General features: G+C 44.8%; 1 protein-coding gene across 1 annotated transcript in view; it reads left to right on the forward strand.

Moving 5' to 3' along the window:
- Positions 1-17,359, forward strand: part of LOC139668045 (caskin-2-like) — a 54,786-nt gene extending 37,427 nt beyond the window's left edge. The window contains exons 11-21 of the mRNA XM_071547520.1: positions 2,759-2,876; positions 4,580-4,708; positions 5,871-5,998; positions 6,455-6,536; positions 10,005-10,078; positions 10,179-10,289; positions 11,092-11,193; positions 11,475-11,613; positions 11,996-14,287; positions 15,022-15,271; positions 15,713-17,359. Coding sequence (XP_071403621.1) covers positions 2,759-2,876; positions 4,580-4,708; positions 5,871-5,998; positions 6,455-6,536; positions 10,005-10,078; positions 10,179-10,289; positions 11,092-11,193; positions 11,475-11,613; positions 11,996-14,287; positions 15,022-15,271; positions 15,713-15,809 — 3,522 coding nt within the window. The 3' untranslated portion in view covers positions 15,810-17,359. The remainder of the gene's footprint in view (positions 1-2,758; positions 2,877-4,579; positions 4,709-5,870; positions 5,999-6,454; positions 6,537-10,004; positions 10,079-10,178; positions 10,290-11,091; positions 11,194-11,474; positions 11,614-11,995; positions 14,288-15,021; positions 15,272-15,712) is intronic.
- Positions 17,360-18,420: the final 1,061 nt, after the last annotated feature.

An 18,420-nucleotide genomic window follows, 5' to 3' on the forward strand; every position in this document is an offset into this window, starting at 1 on the left:
AGGCTAAATTCTCAGCGGTGGCTCCCTGCCCTCCAATAAGACCCACAGAATTTCAGCTTTCTTTTTTCTTTATCTGTTTGCCCTTGTTTGGTAGTGTTTTTAATGGTGCAGTACAGTGGCTTGTTTATACAGTATATGCTGCTTTTTTTGGGAGATTGGTCAACTTACCTGTTAAATGATGAGAACATAGACACCAAATTCATCCATGTGTCCCTGGTAGATCGTTGGTTCCGGTGCTTCATGCTAACACTTTAACACACTGTACACTATGTTGAGTGTAGAGGACTGACCTTTATTACTGGAACTATTTCAGGTGAGCAACCATGTATTCATTCACTATTCCGAGGTTTCTAGCTGTGCACACTCTCCCATTCAGTCTCTCACCTTCACTTCCTATTAGGCCTGAACAATTAATCGAAATTTTATCGAAATCGCAATATGGCCTACTGCAATTTTCAAATCGCAGGAGGCACAATATTTGTTAAAGGCGAAATGTGTGTCAAAATACCATTTTAAATGAAATGTCCTGAGAGATGTCCTGGCCTACACATCATATTCTACAGACTTAAGAAAACATCTTTGTTTGGTACAGATCCCCACAAAAATCACACCATAATCATTTTAATACGTTTTTCAATGAAAATGAGAATAATGATGTAAAAATGATCATTCCCTCTAATATCGCAAATCATATCGCAATTGCAATATCAGTCAGAATAATCGCAATTAGATATTTTTTCAAAATCGTTCAGCCCTACTTCCTATGGAAACAGGGAAAGTAGTCCCTGCTAGTTCAAAACAGTATGTTATTTTTATATCATATTTCATGTAAATATTACCAGTCTCCTACACAGAACTTCCAGACTAGGCTGCATATCATTTAAGATGACTTACTATTAAGCATTAGAGCTGCTACAAGTTCTCATTTTCTCACTTCTGAGATAATGCTAGTCACCTATTATCATATCATCATGCTATGCCACAGAGTTAGCATGGAGCACCAGACCGAATGATCTACCAGGGAAGAAAAAGTTGGAATCTATGTTGTCATCAGTCTAGCAAAAACTTGGTGTATTCCTTTAAGGCCTACGCCTATGTGAATTAGAGCTGGGATTAGAAAAGGTTTGTTATGCTGTATGTGAGGGATTTGAACTATAACTCGGTAAACGACTTGTTTTCCTAAATGATCAGACCGCGAGGTAACTGTGATGTTTGTCGGCGATATCCAGCGATTTCCCGCCCTGAATCTTTTCCCGGCAGCTCAAATCAATTCAGACGAAATTCTCTTTCATACCTGTTGGCAGCCACTTCACTCCTCCTATTCATCGTCAGTGGAAACACAGGCTCTGTACGGATTATTGTATTATTGTGTGCTGAAGTGACTGGAGGATTTGTGTGGGATGTTGCAGGGTAATTTGGTGTACCCTGAAAGAGACGACCACAGCGGAGGAACAGGCACAAACTTGCTCCCGTCAACTCTCTCATTACTCACTTGTTTGCTCGTTCCCTCTCACACACACACACACTCATTTCTCTGTGTTTATACTCTCATTTCTGACTGAGTGCGTTTTTTAATATCTCCACACAAGTCACTCTGACATCCCAGACTCCTGTCTGAACCCGTACGTTGTTTTGCCGTGTCCCGTCTGAAGCCGGAGGTGTTTGTTGTCGTCCTCTCCGGGCATTTTGTTAACACTCAGGCTGAATAGACGGTGTATTTTCAGCTCGTTGGCTCTCTCATTGTGGTCTTTAAAGCCTGCCTGGAGGAGTCGCACAGAGCTGACACGCATACTTAGAGCTGACATACAGTTGACAAGGGAAAATGTTTGCAAGGCAACGCTCCAGCTCAATTAGACTGACTTATTCATACAGTATTTCTGCCGAGATGTGGGCCGAGGAGATATAACTTGATACACACCGGGCCCTTTTTTTTTTTTTTTTGCTGTAGCCTGAGCTGCTATTTAATGGATCCAGTCATCAAAGTCCTCCCATCGGCATTAAGTTACTTTAGTGATTGTTTTTGTTCCATTCATTTAACTGCACTTTGCAACTTTGTTTAGAAAAGCGTATTTCTTTTCCCCTTAGAATGATCATGAATCCAAAATTGTGTTTGCAATGTTACTGTATTATTACTAATGTGTACTAAAAAATATTTAATTTAACAAAATTTTTCAAATTTGTTGAAAATATGATTTTACAAATATAATAATAATAATACATCCAAAAAATACATTCATCTTCTTCTTCTTTATCTTCTACCTCTTCCCTTCCTCCTCTTCCTCCTCCTCATCTTCTTCTTCTCCTCCTTCTTCTTTATCCTCTACCTCTTCCCCTTCCTATTCTTCCTCTTCTTCTTCTCCTCCTCCTCCTCTTCCTTCTTCTTCTTCTCCTCCTCCTTCTTCTTCTTCATCTTCTACCTCTTCTTCTTCTCCTCCTCCTCATCATCTTCTTCTCCTCCTCCTACTTCTTCTTTATCTTCTACCTCTTCCCCTTCCTGTTCTTCCTCTTCTCCTCCTCCTCCTCCTCCTCCTCCTCCTCCTCCTCCTCCTCCTCCTCCTCCTCCTCCTCCTCCTCCTCCTCTTCTTCTTCTTCTTCTTCTTCTTCTTCTTCTTCTTCTTCTTCTTCTTCTTCTTCTTCTTCTTCTTCTTCTTCTTCTTCTTCTTCTTCTTCTTCTTCTTCTTCTTCTTCTTCTTCTTCTTCTTCTTCTTCTTCTTCTTCTTCTTCTTCTTCTTCTTCAAACTTGACCGCTTGGTTTCAGGTCCTGGAGCAGCACTCGGACGGTCGGTGGAAGGGTCACATCCACGACACCCAGCGCGGGACGGACCGGGTGGGCTTCTTCCCCCCGTCAGTAGTGGAGGTCCTCAGTAGGAGAGCAGGTAGAAACATAAGCAGCTCGCACACGACACATGCATGCACTCAAAGACGCTTCTAGACATGTGTATAGTATGCATATATACATATTTAATCATATCACATTCCAGTTACCTCGGGGGTGACTGTATTTACTGAGCTCTTAGCTTTGGGGCAATCTCACACTTAATTTCAAGTGCGTTGTAATGCATTACAAGGAGATTATAAACCCATTTGAAACATAGATAAACTTTTCTTACAATGTAATCGTCAGACAAGCATCAGAAAATTATATTCAGTTTCATATCATACTGTCAACTATACAATTTCCCCATAAAGTATTCAACTCCCTGCATTTGTGTGCATTTGATTGATTTAGGAAATAGAAAAAGATATGATTTAAATCCCAGACTCCAGAGGATAGAACAAGAAAGTCTCACTTAAAACACTCATTTCTATTGTGGTTCGTGATGGAAGACAAAAGACTTGATATACAGCACAAAATATAATAAAAACACAATCAAAAGACAAAATCAAGTGCTATATCATACTCTGATTATAATAGGTATATCATTCAAACACAATGTGCTTGTAATGCACTTATGATGCCTGAGCAAGATTTGTAAAGGGGCTGCCCCAGACTGCAGCCCAGGGCTACACAGACTCTGCACATTTAATAATAGACCTTAGGCCCGAGCTGACCTCCAGCAGTGTTAACGGGGATGTCTTGGCCTAGGGGCGGTGGGTATTCCTGGGCTAAGTGCACCCGGTGTGAAAAGCGCCGTTGACACAAGCGGGTCCTCTGTCGTGTCGGCACGCTTGCGGACCTTCTAATTTAATCCCGGCGAACAAAAGGAATATGAATCCTCCGCTCCTTCTGCAGCTGTAATCACTCATTGACATTCAAACAGCAGGGCGAGCACAGCGGGAGTCTTGGCTGAGCAACAAACAGATCTAGATGCACCCAGCACACTCTGAAACACTGTCTGCACGTTTTCATTTCCAGGCCCTCAACAAGCTGGGCTACACACTCACACTCAGACACACACACATTAATAGGATTACTATGGCCAGATTGGGAAGTGTCAGCTCAGTGCTAAAGCCCTTACAGTCTACGTTGGGATATTGTGTGCTGAGTATGTGTATGAATGTGTGTGTGTGTGTGTGTGTGTGTGTGTGTGTGTGTGTCTGGGTTTGCTCGTGCTTGAGGGAAAAGAGACAAGAGAAAGAGAGTTCGATTTAAAGCCCGGAGTCGTTGACAGGTCCTTTGCTCAAGAGGCGAAGTCAGCAGAGTGTGTGTGTTTGGGCGCGTGTGTGTGTGTGTGTGTGTGTGTGTGTGTGTCTGCGCTCAATGATAATGTCAACGGTGTCAGCAACCGCGGACCCGACACGCACAAAAAGGAAAGTAAGCCCTCTCAGCAGTGCTGGTGATCTTCCACTCCCATTCAGCAGCCCCTTATGTAACACCAGAGGGGATTTAGACTGCATTTGCCCTCTTTTAGCGTGTTGTTAGATCTGTTCAATGAATGGAACCGGATGATGAAGTTCATAATGTACCCACTAGATTTCGTTTCAGAGTGTGTTCTTGGTTGATTCCCACGCCCGCACACACGCCCGCAAACGCGCGCACACACACACACACACACACGCATGTACGCCAACTACGCTCCCTCACTCACGCATGTCCCCCTCACCCCCTCACCCCCTCACCCTGTCTCCCTGACCCTAGGGGGCACGCTCTCCCGCCAAGCCTCGTTACCTTGCCAACGACAACACCTCCTGTCCAGAGCTCCTCCCTCGAGCCTCGGCCCCGCCCCTCAGACCGACGACTCTTACACTCTTGGCTATGAACACGCAGGTATACACACACTCACACACACACACACACACACACATTTTGGACAGCCAAAGAGGCTTCTACCCTCTCTTTCGATCTCTGTTTCTTTTTTTTACCATCTGTGAGATATTCAGTTCCTCCCAAGTCAGTTTCCTTGGTTCACCCCGTCCCTCCCGACCAAGCACCCCCCGATCCCAGTCTCCCCTCTGGGCTCGGCGCTGCCCTCCGGGGCCCGTGGCAGCGCTAAATGTCAGCTTGATAGGTCATCGGTGTGTGAGTGTAAGCGTGCGCGCTAGGTGCTCTCTCTGGCTAAAGTGTGTGTGTGTTTGTTAGGTGCTCCACCTGGCAGTCAGCTCTCAGCCCCAGCTAGTCCTGCTAGCCCCACTCAGGACATTTGGGTCCTCAGGAGCTCTCCCACTGGTAAGAGTGTGTGGCCCCTAGCACCCGCCCCCCCACCTCCCACCCTGTGTGAACCCCCGTAGATCAGCTCCTCACCCCGTGTGTGTGTGTGTTTCTAGTTTTCTAATTTTTAAAATGAGGAACACGAGGATTACCACTTTAACTTGACTTACCTTGAGCATCTGCACCCAACCACCCAAACACAGTGGGTCATCTTTATACCCCCCCCTCCCCTCCCCAAATCTGCCCACCAACTGTGTAGGAAGCTTATTCCCTGTCTTTATCCCTCTACATCCCAAAGTGTTGACCTTGCCTACGCTTCCGCCCTGTAAATCCCAACTCAACACCCCCACCCCCATTCACCTAAAAGGCTAATGATCCAGTAACCATTATTGCCTCTCAGCAATACGTGATGGTAAGTGTGTGCCACTCCCTTAAACCCTTTGAGAACCTTTTTTTTTTTCTTCCTGTGTTACTCCTGACCTAGTGATATCTCCAGGTTTTCTGCAGCTTGCCGGTCTACCTGCCTCCATCCTGAAAGCCTGTAAAGCAAAAATATAAAAATGTTATCTTAATCTTAACAAGTCATTTAATCAAGTATTGAGTCTTAAATAGGAATTGAATAGGAGACTAAATGACCTGTTAAAATGGACATTTTTTGCAGTGCAAATTGGTTACCGATGACGCGTCAGTATCTTGTTTCCCAAATTCCCACATCTCAAATGACCAAATCTCACCTCTTTTTGCTGTTCTCTCTCCTTTTTTCTCTGTCTTTCTCTCTCAGGTGACAGGAACAGCGTCGGTAGTGCCGGCAGTGTGGGCAGCAGCCGCAGTGCCGGTAGCGGCCAGAGCTCAGAGAGCGGCCACAAACAGAACGGGATTCAAACCCGCCACAACACCGACACCGGCAAGGTCAGATCTGCTGAACGAGACCACGGAAATCTATTGCTAATAGGGTGCAACTGATTCACTGTTCCACCCTGTGTATAGGATCTTTGAACCCTTATTACACTGTAAAAAGATGATACAAGTCATCTAGTTTCATATCAAGTCTTAAAATGTAGTATCAAGAAAATGACATTTGGTTCAAGAGAATTCTCAAAACAAGTTGATTCACATTGAAAGCAAGTGAAATTATCCCACCTCATTGGCATATATTTCCCTTGCTTTAAGAAAAATAAGATTTTAAGAGTCAATACTAGATTAATTGACTTGTGTAAGATGGATATTATCTGCAGTGTAAGCCTCATTAAAGAATCATATGATAACTTGTTAGTAATCCATTTAAAGTGTGTCACTTTACTCCTGTGATTCAGCAGCGCTATTTACGGTGCCGTTTCTTCTTCTTCTGTGTTTTTGTGCGTGTAGCTGGTTCCCTCTGCTGGTGAGTCAGTAGACCATCTCCACATTGCGGGCACAGACCACAGCAAACAGGCCGACGGATCCACAGGTTAGTCAGCCAATGAAACCTGTCCCTTATTGTTCCTGTCTTTTATGAATCCCTCTCTCTGTCTCTGTTCTAGCTCCTCTCGCTTTTCTCCTGAAGGATTGATATGTGCTGCTCTTTGTTGAAACCCTAGCAATGCAAGATAACCAACTGAACTCAGTTTACCCACTTTTTTAAGGCTAACATCAACTTTTATGACTAAAATTCATAGTTAAGTATATGATAAGGTCTTGTAAGGGGGAAAAAGTAATGATGATCACCAACTGGAGGTTATAGTTTATCCACCTTTTATTTACCAGTATATATAACAAGATAACCCTTGAGAGTATATCATAAAGAGTGAATTATGACACATTTTTAACATCACTCAACCTTGCACAGTCTTCTGTTTTGGACTAAAAGTATGTCGCTGCAGAGAAATCTAATAGGACTCCACCTGTCCTGCAGACTGGTCTGTTATTACTGTGGGACTGAAAGGAAATGAGACGGCAGGAGAGAGAATCAGCTTACTTCACCTCACCACCGAAACCAATAAAACCAGCAGCTTCTCACAAAACCACAACCCATAAAAGCAGCAGCTCTTACAAAGGCCAACCAATCGCACCTGTGAAAGAAGTCTCTTTTTGTGCTGTCAGATCTAAGCGTCAGGTATGAGCAAATCTTTGAAAAAAAACAGCCGTGTTGCAGGCATTTCTGCTGAGTAAGGACTTTGCAAAGAGCTCTCAGCTGTTCAGCGTGTAGGAGCGACACGCTAGATGGAGCCGAGGATCTCCACTGACCTCGGGGCGAATGGGAAGGAGGGATCAAGTGAAGGAGAAGAGAGAGACTAGAAGAAGCGGGGAGGCGGAGGGAGGGGACCAAGGGAGGAGACAGGAAAAATAAGCGGCACGAGCAAAAAAAAAACTGAAAAAAATCTTTAAGTGAAGGAGAAAGAGGGAGAAGGCAGAATACGGCAAAGTGGGAAAAGGAGTAAAGAGACGGGGTTTTGCTGACTGTTTAAACTCAAAGAGAGGTCTACACTAACAGTGAATGAGAGAAACAGAAAGAAGGATGAAGTGCAAAACGACAGGAGCTCCGCCACTCTCGCTCCTCCCGAAGGGTAAGGGATCGAGAATTGATCTGACAGGGTGTTTTATCGTTTTGTCACGGCTGCAGGGGTCGACATGTATTCCTCGGTCATAGAATTCATCATTTCTGTCGCTGGAAACAAATGTTAAATGTTGCGTGGGCAGTCGGCTCACCTTTTAGTGTTTGTTGTTTTCATTTATCGAGACAGCAGGAAGGCAGAGAAAGTGGGTTCTGAAGGGATTTCATCTTGTACCAACCATTGAAAGATGTGCTTGAGTACTGCATTTTCAAAGTCAAAACATTCATTTGTTACTGTGTTTTCTGTACACTACAAAAAATGACAAGCTCGGCAAGGGATTTTAATTTTGAATCCAGACTTTTCATCGTTACTTCAGGATTCTCTGAGGAACGCTGCAAAAAAATCAGGCCGAAAAGCATCAGCATGGCTCCTTTGAAAAGAAAAAATAGAATAAAAAAAAAAAAAAAAAAAAGAGAATTAAAGAAACTAGCAGTCTTTGTTCAGGTGGAGTACAATTAGAGTCAAAGGGGTTGAAAAAAATTGGTCAAATCATCTTAATACAATGGCAGATCATTTTACTGGTTTCAATATATAAAACTTTTTTTTCAGGAATGTAAACTTGTTACAAGGCATTTGCTTGAAACAAGGGAAATTGTCATGAAATTGCCTTGTTTCAAGATTTAGTGACTATTTATTGAATGAAGTCATATTGACATGAATCAAGTGTCATTTTTTGCAGTGTACAGTGTAGCTATGTGTTATTTTTCTCTCTGTCTTCGGCCTTGTAAATAGCAGAGTGTTTTTGGACGGTGGAGTTGATGAAGTCTCTCTCTCTCTCTCTCTATTTGTCTGTCAGTCTCTCTTGCCCTGAGGCCAAATAACTCTTCAGTAGGTGCTATTTTGCTCCCTTGGGAGACTGGGGCCCCTGACCTTAACAACAAAGGAGAGAGGTAGAAATAGACAGAAACAAAAAAATAATTAGAAATACAGAAAGAAAAGGAATAAACAAGGGAGGAAGACACAACGTCCTACTGAGAGAAATCATATGAATCACTTCTTAAAACTCTCTTTTATATACTCCTTACTCTCATATTCTCTTTTATGATTTTTCTCCTTTGTAAGGCACTTTGTCACTGTATTTTGAAAAGTGCTATATAAATAAGGATCATAGTAAAGAAATGGAGACGGTATAAATGAAGGGTAGAGCGAGCGTGTCAGAAGGGAGAGAGAAAACTAAAAGAGCAGAAGGTTAGAGAGAAAGAAAGAGGGAGCGATCAAAACCCTCGCCTTGGGCGAAAGACAGAGAGATGGAGAAAACGGGAAGAAAGGTGCATTCTTCAGTGATCTGTGTAATATGTCATGACTGTGTGTGTGTTGAGTCATGAGTGTGCTCACTGGGCTTTCAGATCAGCTCCAACACACCTCCACTCACCTGGAGAGACTCAACACACCACTCACTCAACACACCACTCACTCAGACAGCTGTATAGAGAAAATCAATAGACAATAACTGGAGTTTACTGCACTCCTACAAAAAATACCCTTCCTTAACAAGTCATTCAATCCAGTGTTCAGTCTTAACATTTTCCCAAGTGAGAAAATGAGAGAAAGCTGCAAATGGGGTGAGATCATTTCACTTGTTTCAGTTGCAAATCATCTCATTTCGAGAGTTATTTTCTTGACTCTAGTGGAGCGATCTGCCTTATTCTGCCTCGTTTCAAGATATTTATTGTAGAAAACAAGTGGAACTGCATTGGAAACAAGTGGAAGTATCTCAACTCATTGGCAGAATTCTTCACTTATGCTGAAGATTCAAAGTCTGAATATGAGACTAGCTGACTGGGACATTTTTGCAGTGAATGTTGCACACTCATGAAAATGATTCATACAACACTTCAAGGTAGAGTTTAAGATTTATAAAAAAAAAAAAAAAAAAAGACAAGCTCAGTGAGAAAAGGTGTTTACCTCTGCTTAAATACAGTACATATCCAGCGTGCATGGACTTTTAAGTCAGTAATGTGTGAGTTATGGGATGGTAAGGAGTGGAATAGTGAGTAGGAGTACTGTTTTTGGAGCGTTCATTTCCAAAAAGCTATATATCCATTTCAGGGGGGAAAAACCTTACTTGGACTTCATTCAATATTTCTAAAACACAGGCTCAAGTCTGTAAAAGTGTTTAAAAGTGTAAGACTGGACATTTTTTGTAGCTTTGATTCACATACCAGAAAGTGGTTACTGTTCTGTTTGTCTGGGTGTAACTTGGGGTTTTCTTGGTAACAATGTTTTCTTTTTTTCCCCTCAGGCCTTTGTGACCCTGCAGTCACTCACAATGAAGTAGGGCGAAGGCTGTCGTTCTTTTAGGATTGATAATGTGTGTTTTGTAGGTGGTCCCCGTCGGCAGGTCAACGGCGCTCCTCAGAAAGGCTTCGTCAGGCCAGAGCAGCTTCTGGAGGGCAAGGTGAGTTCGGTAGTAGGAGCAGTAGGTGTGTGTGTGTGTGTGTGTGTGTGTGAGACAGAGAGAGAGAGAGATAAGCCTCTAAGCTCTTCTCTGTTGTTAGGACTCCGAGGCCATCTACCAGTGGTTGTGTGAGTTCCAGCTGGAGCAGTACACATCCAACTTCATCAACGCAGGATATGACGTGCCCACCATCAGCAGGATGACCCCTGAGGTGTGTGTAAAACAAATGCTACATATAGTATCTTTAAATATCAGTCTACTTTGTTGCCTGTTTTCCATTTGCTTGCAAACCTGCCCCAATGGATTGACTAATTACAATATACCTTGAAAATGTAGCATTTCTTTTCTTTCTTTTCATTTCTTGCATTCTGTGGTGTATTTATTTATACTATTTATACTATACAGCAGTGATTCTCAACCTTTTTCATATCAAGGACCCCCATTTGATGAGATTTTGTTTCTCAAACCCAAATCTGTGAATATTTTCATTGTTAGATATGATTTTGTCCAGAATTCCATGACTATCTGTATTGTAGGTGGTGAGATAACAGAGAAACTACGATCAAAACAGTCATTCTTCTACATTCTTTAATTGTGTTCTTCTGTGTGTACTTCTTGTAAATGAAATAATGGTGAAGTTTAACAATACATCAATTTGCTGGGGACCCTCTGGAACCCCCTCAAGGACCCCTGGTGGTCCCCGGACCCCACGTTGAGAACCACTGCTATACAGTATAGTCCTGTTTTGCCTAATTGGTAGAGCAAGGCACTAACAAAACCAGAGGTAAGGGTTTGATTCCCACTAGGGCCACTGCACTCATGGTACTGCAATGCAGGGATCACACTTCATCTGTAATGCATTTGTGTTGCTGCAAAGTGGCTGCAGAGTTCTGCGCAAGGATCCTGTCACTCAAATATAGATATGAAACTGATTAGACATGGTTATTGGTTGCAGTATCAAGAGCATGTTATATCATATTAAATGGCTGACTAAACATGTGGTTGTTCTTCAGGACCTGACCGCCATCGGAGTGACCAAGCCAGGCCACCGCAAGAAGATCTCAATAGAGATTGGCAACCTGAGCATCCCAGAGTGGCTGCCTGATTATATTCCTGTAAGAAAACACCTCTGATCTCCCATTCACACATTGGAAAATCCATAAAATGACACTGCTGGTTCGACTATTTCTCATAGTTTTACCATGATACTTTAAATCCGCGATCTCCAACCACGTGCCATAATGACACAAGAGGTTTTCGTTCCATCCAAAGAATCCATAAACCGACCGAGCACATCATCTAGGACAGCAGGGGCCTTTTATTGATTTCAGACAAACAAAGCTGATGTGCCCTGTCGCCCCTCTGTCTCTGTCCGTCTCTTTTTCTCGCCGCTCAGCCGGACCTGGGGGAGTGGTTGAGCGTGATCGGGCTGCCTCAGTACCAGAAGAGGCTGTGCGAGAACGGCTACGACTCCATCACTATCGTCAAAGACATCACCTGGGAGGACCTGCAGGAGATAGGCATCACCAAACTGGGTGAGGGATTAGACTGTCACAGACAAACTGACTATTAAAGTATGGTGATAATTCTACAGTGGCTATAAAATGTCCACTAGTGCACCTTCTGTTTTTTTTTTTTTTATATATAGTAATGATGGGATTAGTTTATTTTTTTCTTTGAAACCCCATAAACTCAAATGACAGAGGTTTGCCACATTGGTATTCAGGTATTCTCAAGCAGAAAACACCTTTAACCCTAAAATCCCATTAAGATGTATTGTAAGGACCAGGGAAAATGCAAATGAGATATATTCAAAATGTCTCATTAGGGGTGAATACCTTTTATAGCTGTGTTTACTGTAACTATGAAGTTCCTTTATCGCATAGATGGTACTGATTGATATTTCTCTCTGTTCAGGCCATCAGAAGAAGCTCATGCTAGCAGTGAAGAGACTCTGTGACCTGCAGCGCTCTCGTAACCATGCCGACAGGACCGGAGGCGGGACTCTGCGACGGAAACCCCCGCCCGCCCTGGAGCTGGTGGCGATCGAACACACGCCGACGCACAGTCACGCCCGCTCCGACGCTTCGTCCGACGACTGCTGCCCCTCCCCTCGCACCCCCAGGGCGCTGCTCTCCTTCCAGGACAGCGAGTTGAGCGCCGAGCTGCAGAGCGCCATGATGGGCCGGGCGGGGGGAGGAGTCGGGGAGGTGTTCGCCATCAGAAGCGCGGGCTCGGCGGCGGCCATGTCCGCCATGTCGGTCAGTCAGGAGAGCATCGGCGTGCGCTCCCGGGGCTCGGGGAATTCCGGTAATTCCGGAAACTGTCACCCAGGACATCCCCAGGAGCACCAAGCCGTGCTGGCGATCGTTAGGACGTCCAGTCGGTCGGAGGAGAGCTTGGGGAACGGAGGGGCGGGGGGAGAGGGGAAGCGCGGGGGAGGCAGTCCCGGAGGGAGGAGCAGACAGAGACCCACCGACATGTGGGAGCACCAGAGCGCCAGTCGGTCCGCCACCCCCAACAAACTCGCCTTCACCCCCCTCACCCCTCCTCTAACCCCCAGCAAGATGCCCCGCTTCGCCTACCCGGGCGTCCCCTCCAAGTCTAAACCCTGCCAGTCCCCCAGCCGGCTCTACCAGCCGCACCACCACCCCTTCTCCTCCCCTCCCTCTCCGTCGCCACAGGCTTCCCCCACCCAGAAGGCCTTCAGCTACCTCCACGCCCAGGCGGGAGGCGGCGACGGGGCTCCGCGAGTGCTGTCCAAGCCCCTGGCCGGAGCCGTTCCCCTCCCGGGCCCGCGGCCGGGACAGGGCCTTGGCGACGACGGCCAGAGGTTCGCGCACAAGAAGCGCGCCCAGAGCCTGACGCGCTACGCTCTCTCCGACGGAGAGCCGGACGAAGACGACGACCTCGCCGCCCCCAGCGCCTCCTCCTCCGTGGCCATGCCCTCCTACGCCACCCTGTCGCGGCGGCCGGGACGCGGGCACGCCGGCGCCGGCGGGGCCCAGCGCCACATCAACCGCAGCCACTCGTTCGCCGTGCGCTCCCGCCGCAAAGGCCCGCCGCCGCCGCCGCCCAAGAGAATGAGCTCGGTGACCGGCCAATCGGGAGGCGAGAAAGCGGTCGAGGTAGAGGGGGAGGGAGGGGTGGAGACGGAGAGCGCGGGTAGCGTGAAGAGCATTGCGGCCAGGCTGGAGGGGAGCGCCGGTAGTCCGTCCAAGAGGATAGACGTACCACCAACCTTTACACCGGCTTCACCTGTTCTCAGCCCTGTTTCCTCCCCCCATCCGCACGGGCCGCCTCCTCACATCATCTCACAATCCTCCAAACCTGTGCCTGCCCTGGGACTGGGTGGCCTGAGGAGGGCGGGAAATGAGAGAACAGAGGTAGGGCTTGACAGACTGCAAAGACCTGGAGGTACAGAGGCAGCAGCTGAAGAGAAAGAGCGAGGAAGGAGAAGTAGTCAGGCGTCAGAAACCGCCGCTGCATCTCCAAAGAACCGCTCGAGCGGCAACCTCCCTTTCGCCGAAGAAGGCAACCTCACCATCAAACAGCGGCCCCGGATTGGAGTCCTCAGCCGGGCGGACGCTGAGGTCAAGGCCCCGGCTCCTCCGGACGGTCCGCCCCAGGCCCCGAACACCCTGGAGCTCCCGGAGTTCAACCTGAAAGAGTCGGACACGGTCAAAAGGCGGCACAAACCCAAAGACAAAGACGCGCAGACGCCCGAGGAGGTCACCACCCCCACAGACGGGGACGGCCCACTCTCGCGCGCGCCGTCACGGACCAACGGTTTCTACGGGCACGCCGACTTCGATCCGCTGAGCGACGAGGAATCTCATAGGCCGGGGAACGTTTTCCAGAGAATGGGCTCCATGGGGAAAGGCCCCAAGCCTCCCGTGTCCACCAAACCTTCCAGTCCTCTCAAGTCGCCCCTCACCAGCAAGCCAGCGACCCCCCAGAAAACACTGTCCTCAGTACCTAAACAACCCAGCGCCCAGGCACAGACCGCCATTCCCAAACTAACCAGTGTGCAGATTCACACAGTCTCGCCGAAACTGAGCAGCGGCATACAGACACACGTGTGCACACCCGGTCCCAAACCAGTTAAGCACCCGCAGACTGTGATGCCCAAGCCACCAAGTCCACAGAAACCTGTTATGTCTGCATCAAGACTGCCTCAGCCCAGCACAGCCTCTGCATCCACAGCAGGTAACACCGACCAAACATAGACATATGAGTTAGAAAAGAGGTTTTAATGGTGTATATCTACCTCTTTCTTATGCTACAAAATTTGTTCCAAATGCCTTTATTTACAGTGATAGTTTATTTTTCTTTGAAACCACAGAAACACACTGTGCTGCAGCATTAAATCCTATTAAGATGAACTGAAGGGGCCTGGTATAAGAATTCCGAGCAAAAATAGTGAAATTAGAGCAATTTTGAAAAGCAAATATGTTCAAAATGTCTCACTATTACCTAAAGATGAAGAATGAAAATGTTATGAAATGGATTTCCTGTGAGACGATATAGCCCAAGTGATTAAAGGGGGTGAATACTTTTACAAATGAGAATTTTCTTTCATTGGACTTTTATACTTTCATGTACATTTCTTGAACTTCCACTCCACTTTGATAGAAAAGAGTAGTTTGTTTAGTTTTAAGACAAAGAATCACAATGAACAGTGGCCAAATCGTCTTTTAGCATACATTTTGAAGTTACCTGATGTAAAAACTAAATATGAAATTTGTCCTAAAAGACTGGAAAACGCATCAAAGAGTGTATGTCCAGATTTGGCCGCAGTTACATTAATATTATAGTTCATTAAAATGTGCAAATAGTCAAGGAGGATTAATACTTTATAGCCACTGTATAGCTTTGCAAAGACAGCAATCAAAGATATTTTCTCTGGTCCCTCCCTCTCCCACTCCTCACATTCCTCGCAGCTCGTTGCTCGGGGCTGAACCTCAACGCGGTCCAGAGTGTTGCTTTCGCCGCTCCGTCCTCCTCGGCGCCGGCCTCGTCCTACCCCGCCTCGGCACCACCGGGCCAGGCAGGGAGAGCCCCGGGGAAGGCCCAGGCCTCTCCAATGCCGGAGGTGCTGGTTCAGAAGAGGCTGGAGGAGACCAGCACGTCACTGGAGGCGGCTCTCAAAGTGGTGGAGAACAAACTGGCGCAGGACAACAGTATCGACGGGTAAGGACGCCATATTTAATCCCTACCAGCTCCAGACCCTGACCTCTGACCTTCCCTCTCATTTGTAAATGCTGCATATCTTCATTTTAGAATATTTTCATATCGTACATAAGGATATTTTCAGTCGTTTTTCTTGGACTCTGTATGTTACTTTGCACACCCCTCATAATCCTGTACATTTTTGTCAGTCCCTTCATTCATACATCTCCACTTAATATTGTTTTAAAATGTTGGAATTGACAGTTGTTGATGCTTGAATTAATATTCTATTTTGAGCAAATTTCACCAAAGGAATCTTCTATTCTAAATTTCATCTAAGAGAATTCTCCAATGGGTATCGACACATAGGTTGCAGTATTCACCATTTTTCAGCATCACCGGTAGGCATAAAACAGCCATACGTATCGCCATGGTTACAACATTGTCCTCTCCCCTCCCTAGCGGCAGCAGCACGGTGAAGGCAGCGGGGAATATCCTGGACGACATCGGCAACATGTTCGACGACCTGGCCGACCAGCTGGACGCCATGTTGGAATAACTTTCCTCCCCCCCATCCGAGTCCGGGCCGAACGGGAGCAAAAGACCAAAAACAGGACAGAAGACTCGAAAGCCAGCAGAGAGGAGATGAAACGAGAAACTTTGATGTTGGTGAAGAAAGAGAGACAGTGGAGGTTAGAGGCTCAGGGAGGACTAGGGAGCCTCCCGCCTTCAAAGAGGGCGCTCTTGAGGATTTCCTGCACAACGTCTCCGGAGATATCGTCCCGACTTTCCAACACGAGCACTTCGCCTTAGGACACACACCTGGGAATGTTACTGGAGCGACAACAGACAAGAGGAGAGCTGCGTTGCACAAGACCGGCTTCCAGATGTCAGTGTGTGTGTGAAGCATAGTACCACTAAAAGGGAATAAGGGTCCATTTTATTTGTTACCTGTAAATGTATAGAGAAGACTTAAGTGTATGTTGGCACTGTGTATGTCCATGTTCAGGTGTAGTCAGATATCTCTAAAAACTACTGTAAATTGAGTTATGGCTATATTTATACTACTTATAATATGTCTGTTTTTTAACAAATGGAGTTCCTATTGACTGAGATCGTTATACTGTATATTAGCATTGCTCTGCTATATATATTTCGCTGCTTATTGTCTATAACACAGGGGAAAATATTCATCTAAAATACACCGTTTATTGTATTACAAGCAGCATATTCCATACGGATGTACTATAAGTGATTTTAAATGTTTTTACCAAAGTGGAGCTTTTATGAGAAGATTTTCTGTCAAAAAATCCATTCTTTAAAGAACTGTTGTCGATGGAAGCACATGTTTTTCAGGTCTAACTGCTGTGTTGTAAAGTTATTCAGAAGGTTTTTACCGCTCGCCTCAGGGTGCTATGAAGTGAACTTACTGTAAGTGCGCTAATGGGTGACCTCCCCTTTCCCCCAATAATGGGAAATGCTATTAAAAATGTTAGCAGCGGCCTGTTTCAAAGCATTTCACAAGTCGACCTTTTGAGAGAATATGTTGATTATTCCAATGTGACTGAACACATTAAGAGAACTGAAAAGAGTATTACTATCTATAGAGATGTCCTTGTTTCTATCTACACTCCCAAGCAGGACCTGTTGTTCTGTACTGACTGTCCCACAGCCATGCAATGCTACAATCTATTTCAATGACATTTTGTTACATTCTGCATAGACTCATGTTTGTTTGCTGTAGTATTCAAGCCTCCTCTGTATGCACCTTATAGGGAATTTACTGTATCTAGCACAACAGAAATGTATTGCTTTTATCATTAATTCATCCCATTCCACTCATTCAGGCAATGCCATACACTGTTATCTGCTTTATGTTTTGTTTTTCAGAGGTTTTACTTCTGAACCAGAAAGGCCATTATCTGCAGCACAATAACCATCCCATATTCCTTATTTATCCTTATGAGATATGAGGCATTTTGACAAAACTTTTAAGTTTTAGCACTACTGATTCCTCTGTTCTGTTTTGATGCATGCCCATTACTTTCATTAATGACATTTCCATTCAATTCTGTATCATCCTGGAAATCATTAAAAGGAGAATTTATACCAAGGAGTGTTGTTTGTTTCTTCTGGGACAAGAAAGTTTGACGTTGCAATTACTAATTACTACTTACTAGGGTAAACGTCCCTATTAAGCCCACGTACCATATAAGCCCACTTGCAACTTCTGAGTCAAATAAAAAAAAAAAACTACATCATAATTTTTTGCTGTGTGATGTTTCTTCCAATGAAGCAGCTTGTTACATAAATGACACTTTTTATTGCAAGCCAATCAGATTTGTCGATATTGAGTTATCAAAGCACATGTGTGACATGTGCCTGCTGATCCCAGCAGAAGTTGCAAAAAAACTTTGGTGATTTTGGTCCCCTCAGAAGATAACATTTTTTGCATATTTCTACTCCTGTTTTTAACAAATACTCATTTGTTATCAAAATTTAAGTGATTCGTGTTTTGAATAAGACATATGCTAGAATATTACTTGAATTAGAAATATTGTTTCTTTTGAAATCAAAATATGAGTTTTAGCATGCTAGCAAACAGACCACATGCTGCATCAATACAGTAGCTGCATAGTATGGTTCATTGCAGTGACATAAAGCATGATAAGCATGTATAGTTTACATTTTGTATGCAGTTTATATTATTATACTGTTAAATAGACAATAAATGTGTATGTTTATCTTTATTTTTTAATTAACATTTTTACCTGGTGGGCTTAAAGGGGATGCTAGCAAAAAAATCACACTGTCTGGGGTGGATGTAAATGAGTATAGCTAATTACTTCTCTGCATGATCAATTTATACTTTTCATGTTATGTTAGTGCACCATATATAGATTTATTTCATATCATTGTTTTTTTAATGTCATGTGCGTATAATAAAATATTCTGTCTTTTAACCATAAATTCACTGATGTTCCCATTAAGCCCACTCATGTTTCAATGGGGATTTTCTCCCTATTGACCTTTGAAACATTTTCCTCCCTAATTTTGACCTCACCTGATGAATCAGCTCCATAATCCAGATAATTAATACCCATATCCAATTTCCAAAGAAGACATGTTGTAAGTTTAGCTTTTTCTGCGTTGACAACACAGCAAAAAGG

This window comes from Centroberyx affinis, unplaced genomic scaffold, assembly GCF_046629955.1.
Source record: "Centroberyx affinis isolate AG114_WGS23_722 - 3 ecotype Tasmania unplaced genomic scaffold, CSIRO-AGI_Caff_v1 ptg006000l_1, whole genome shotgun sequence".
NCBI lineage: Eukaryota > Metazoa > Chordata > Actinopteri > Beryciformes > Berycidae > Centroberyx > Centroberyx affinis.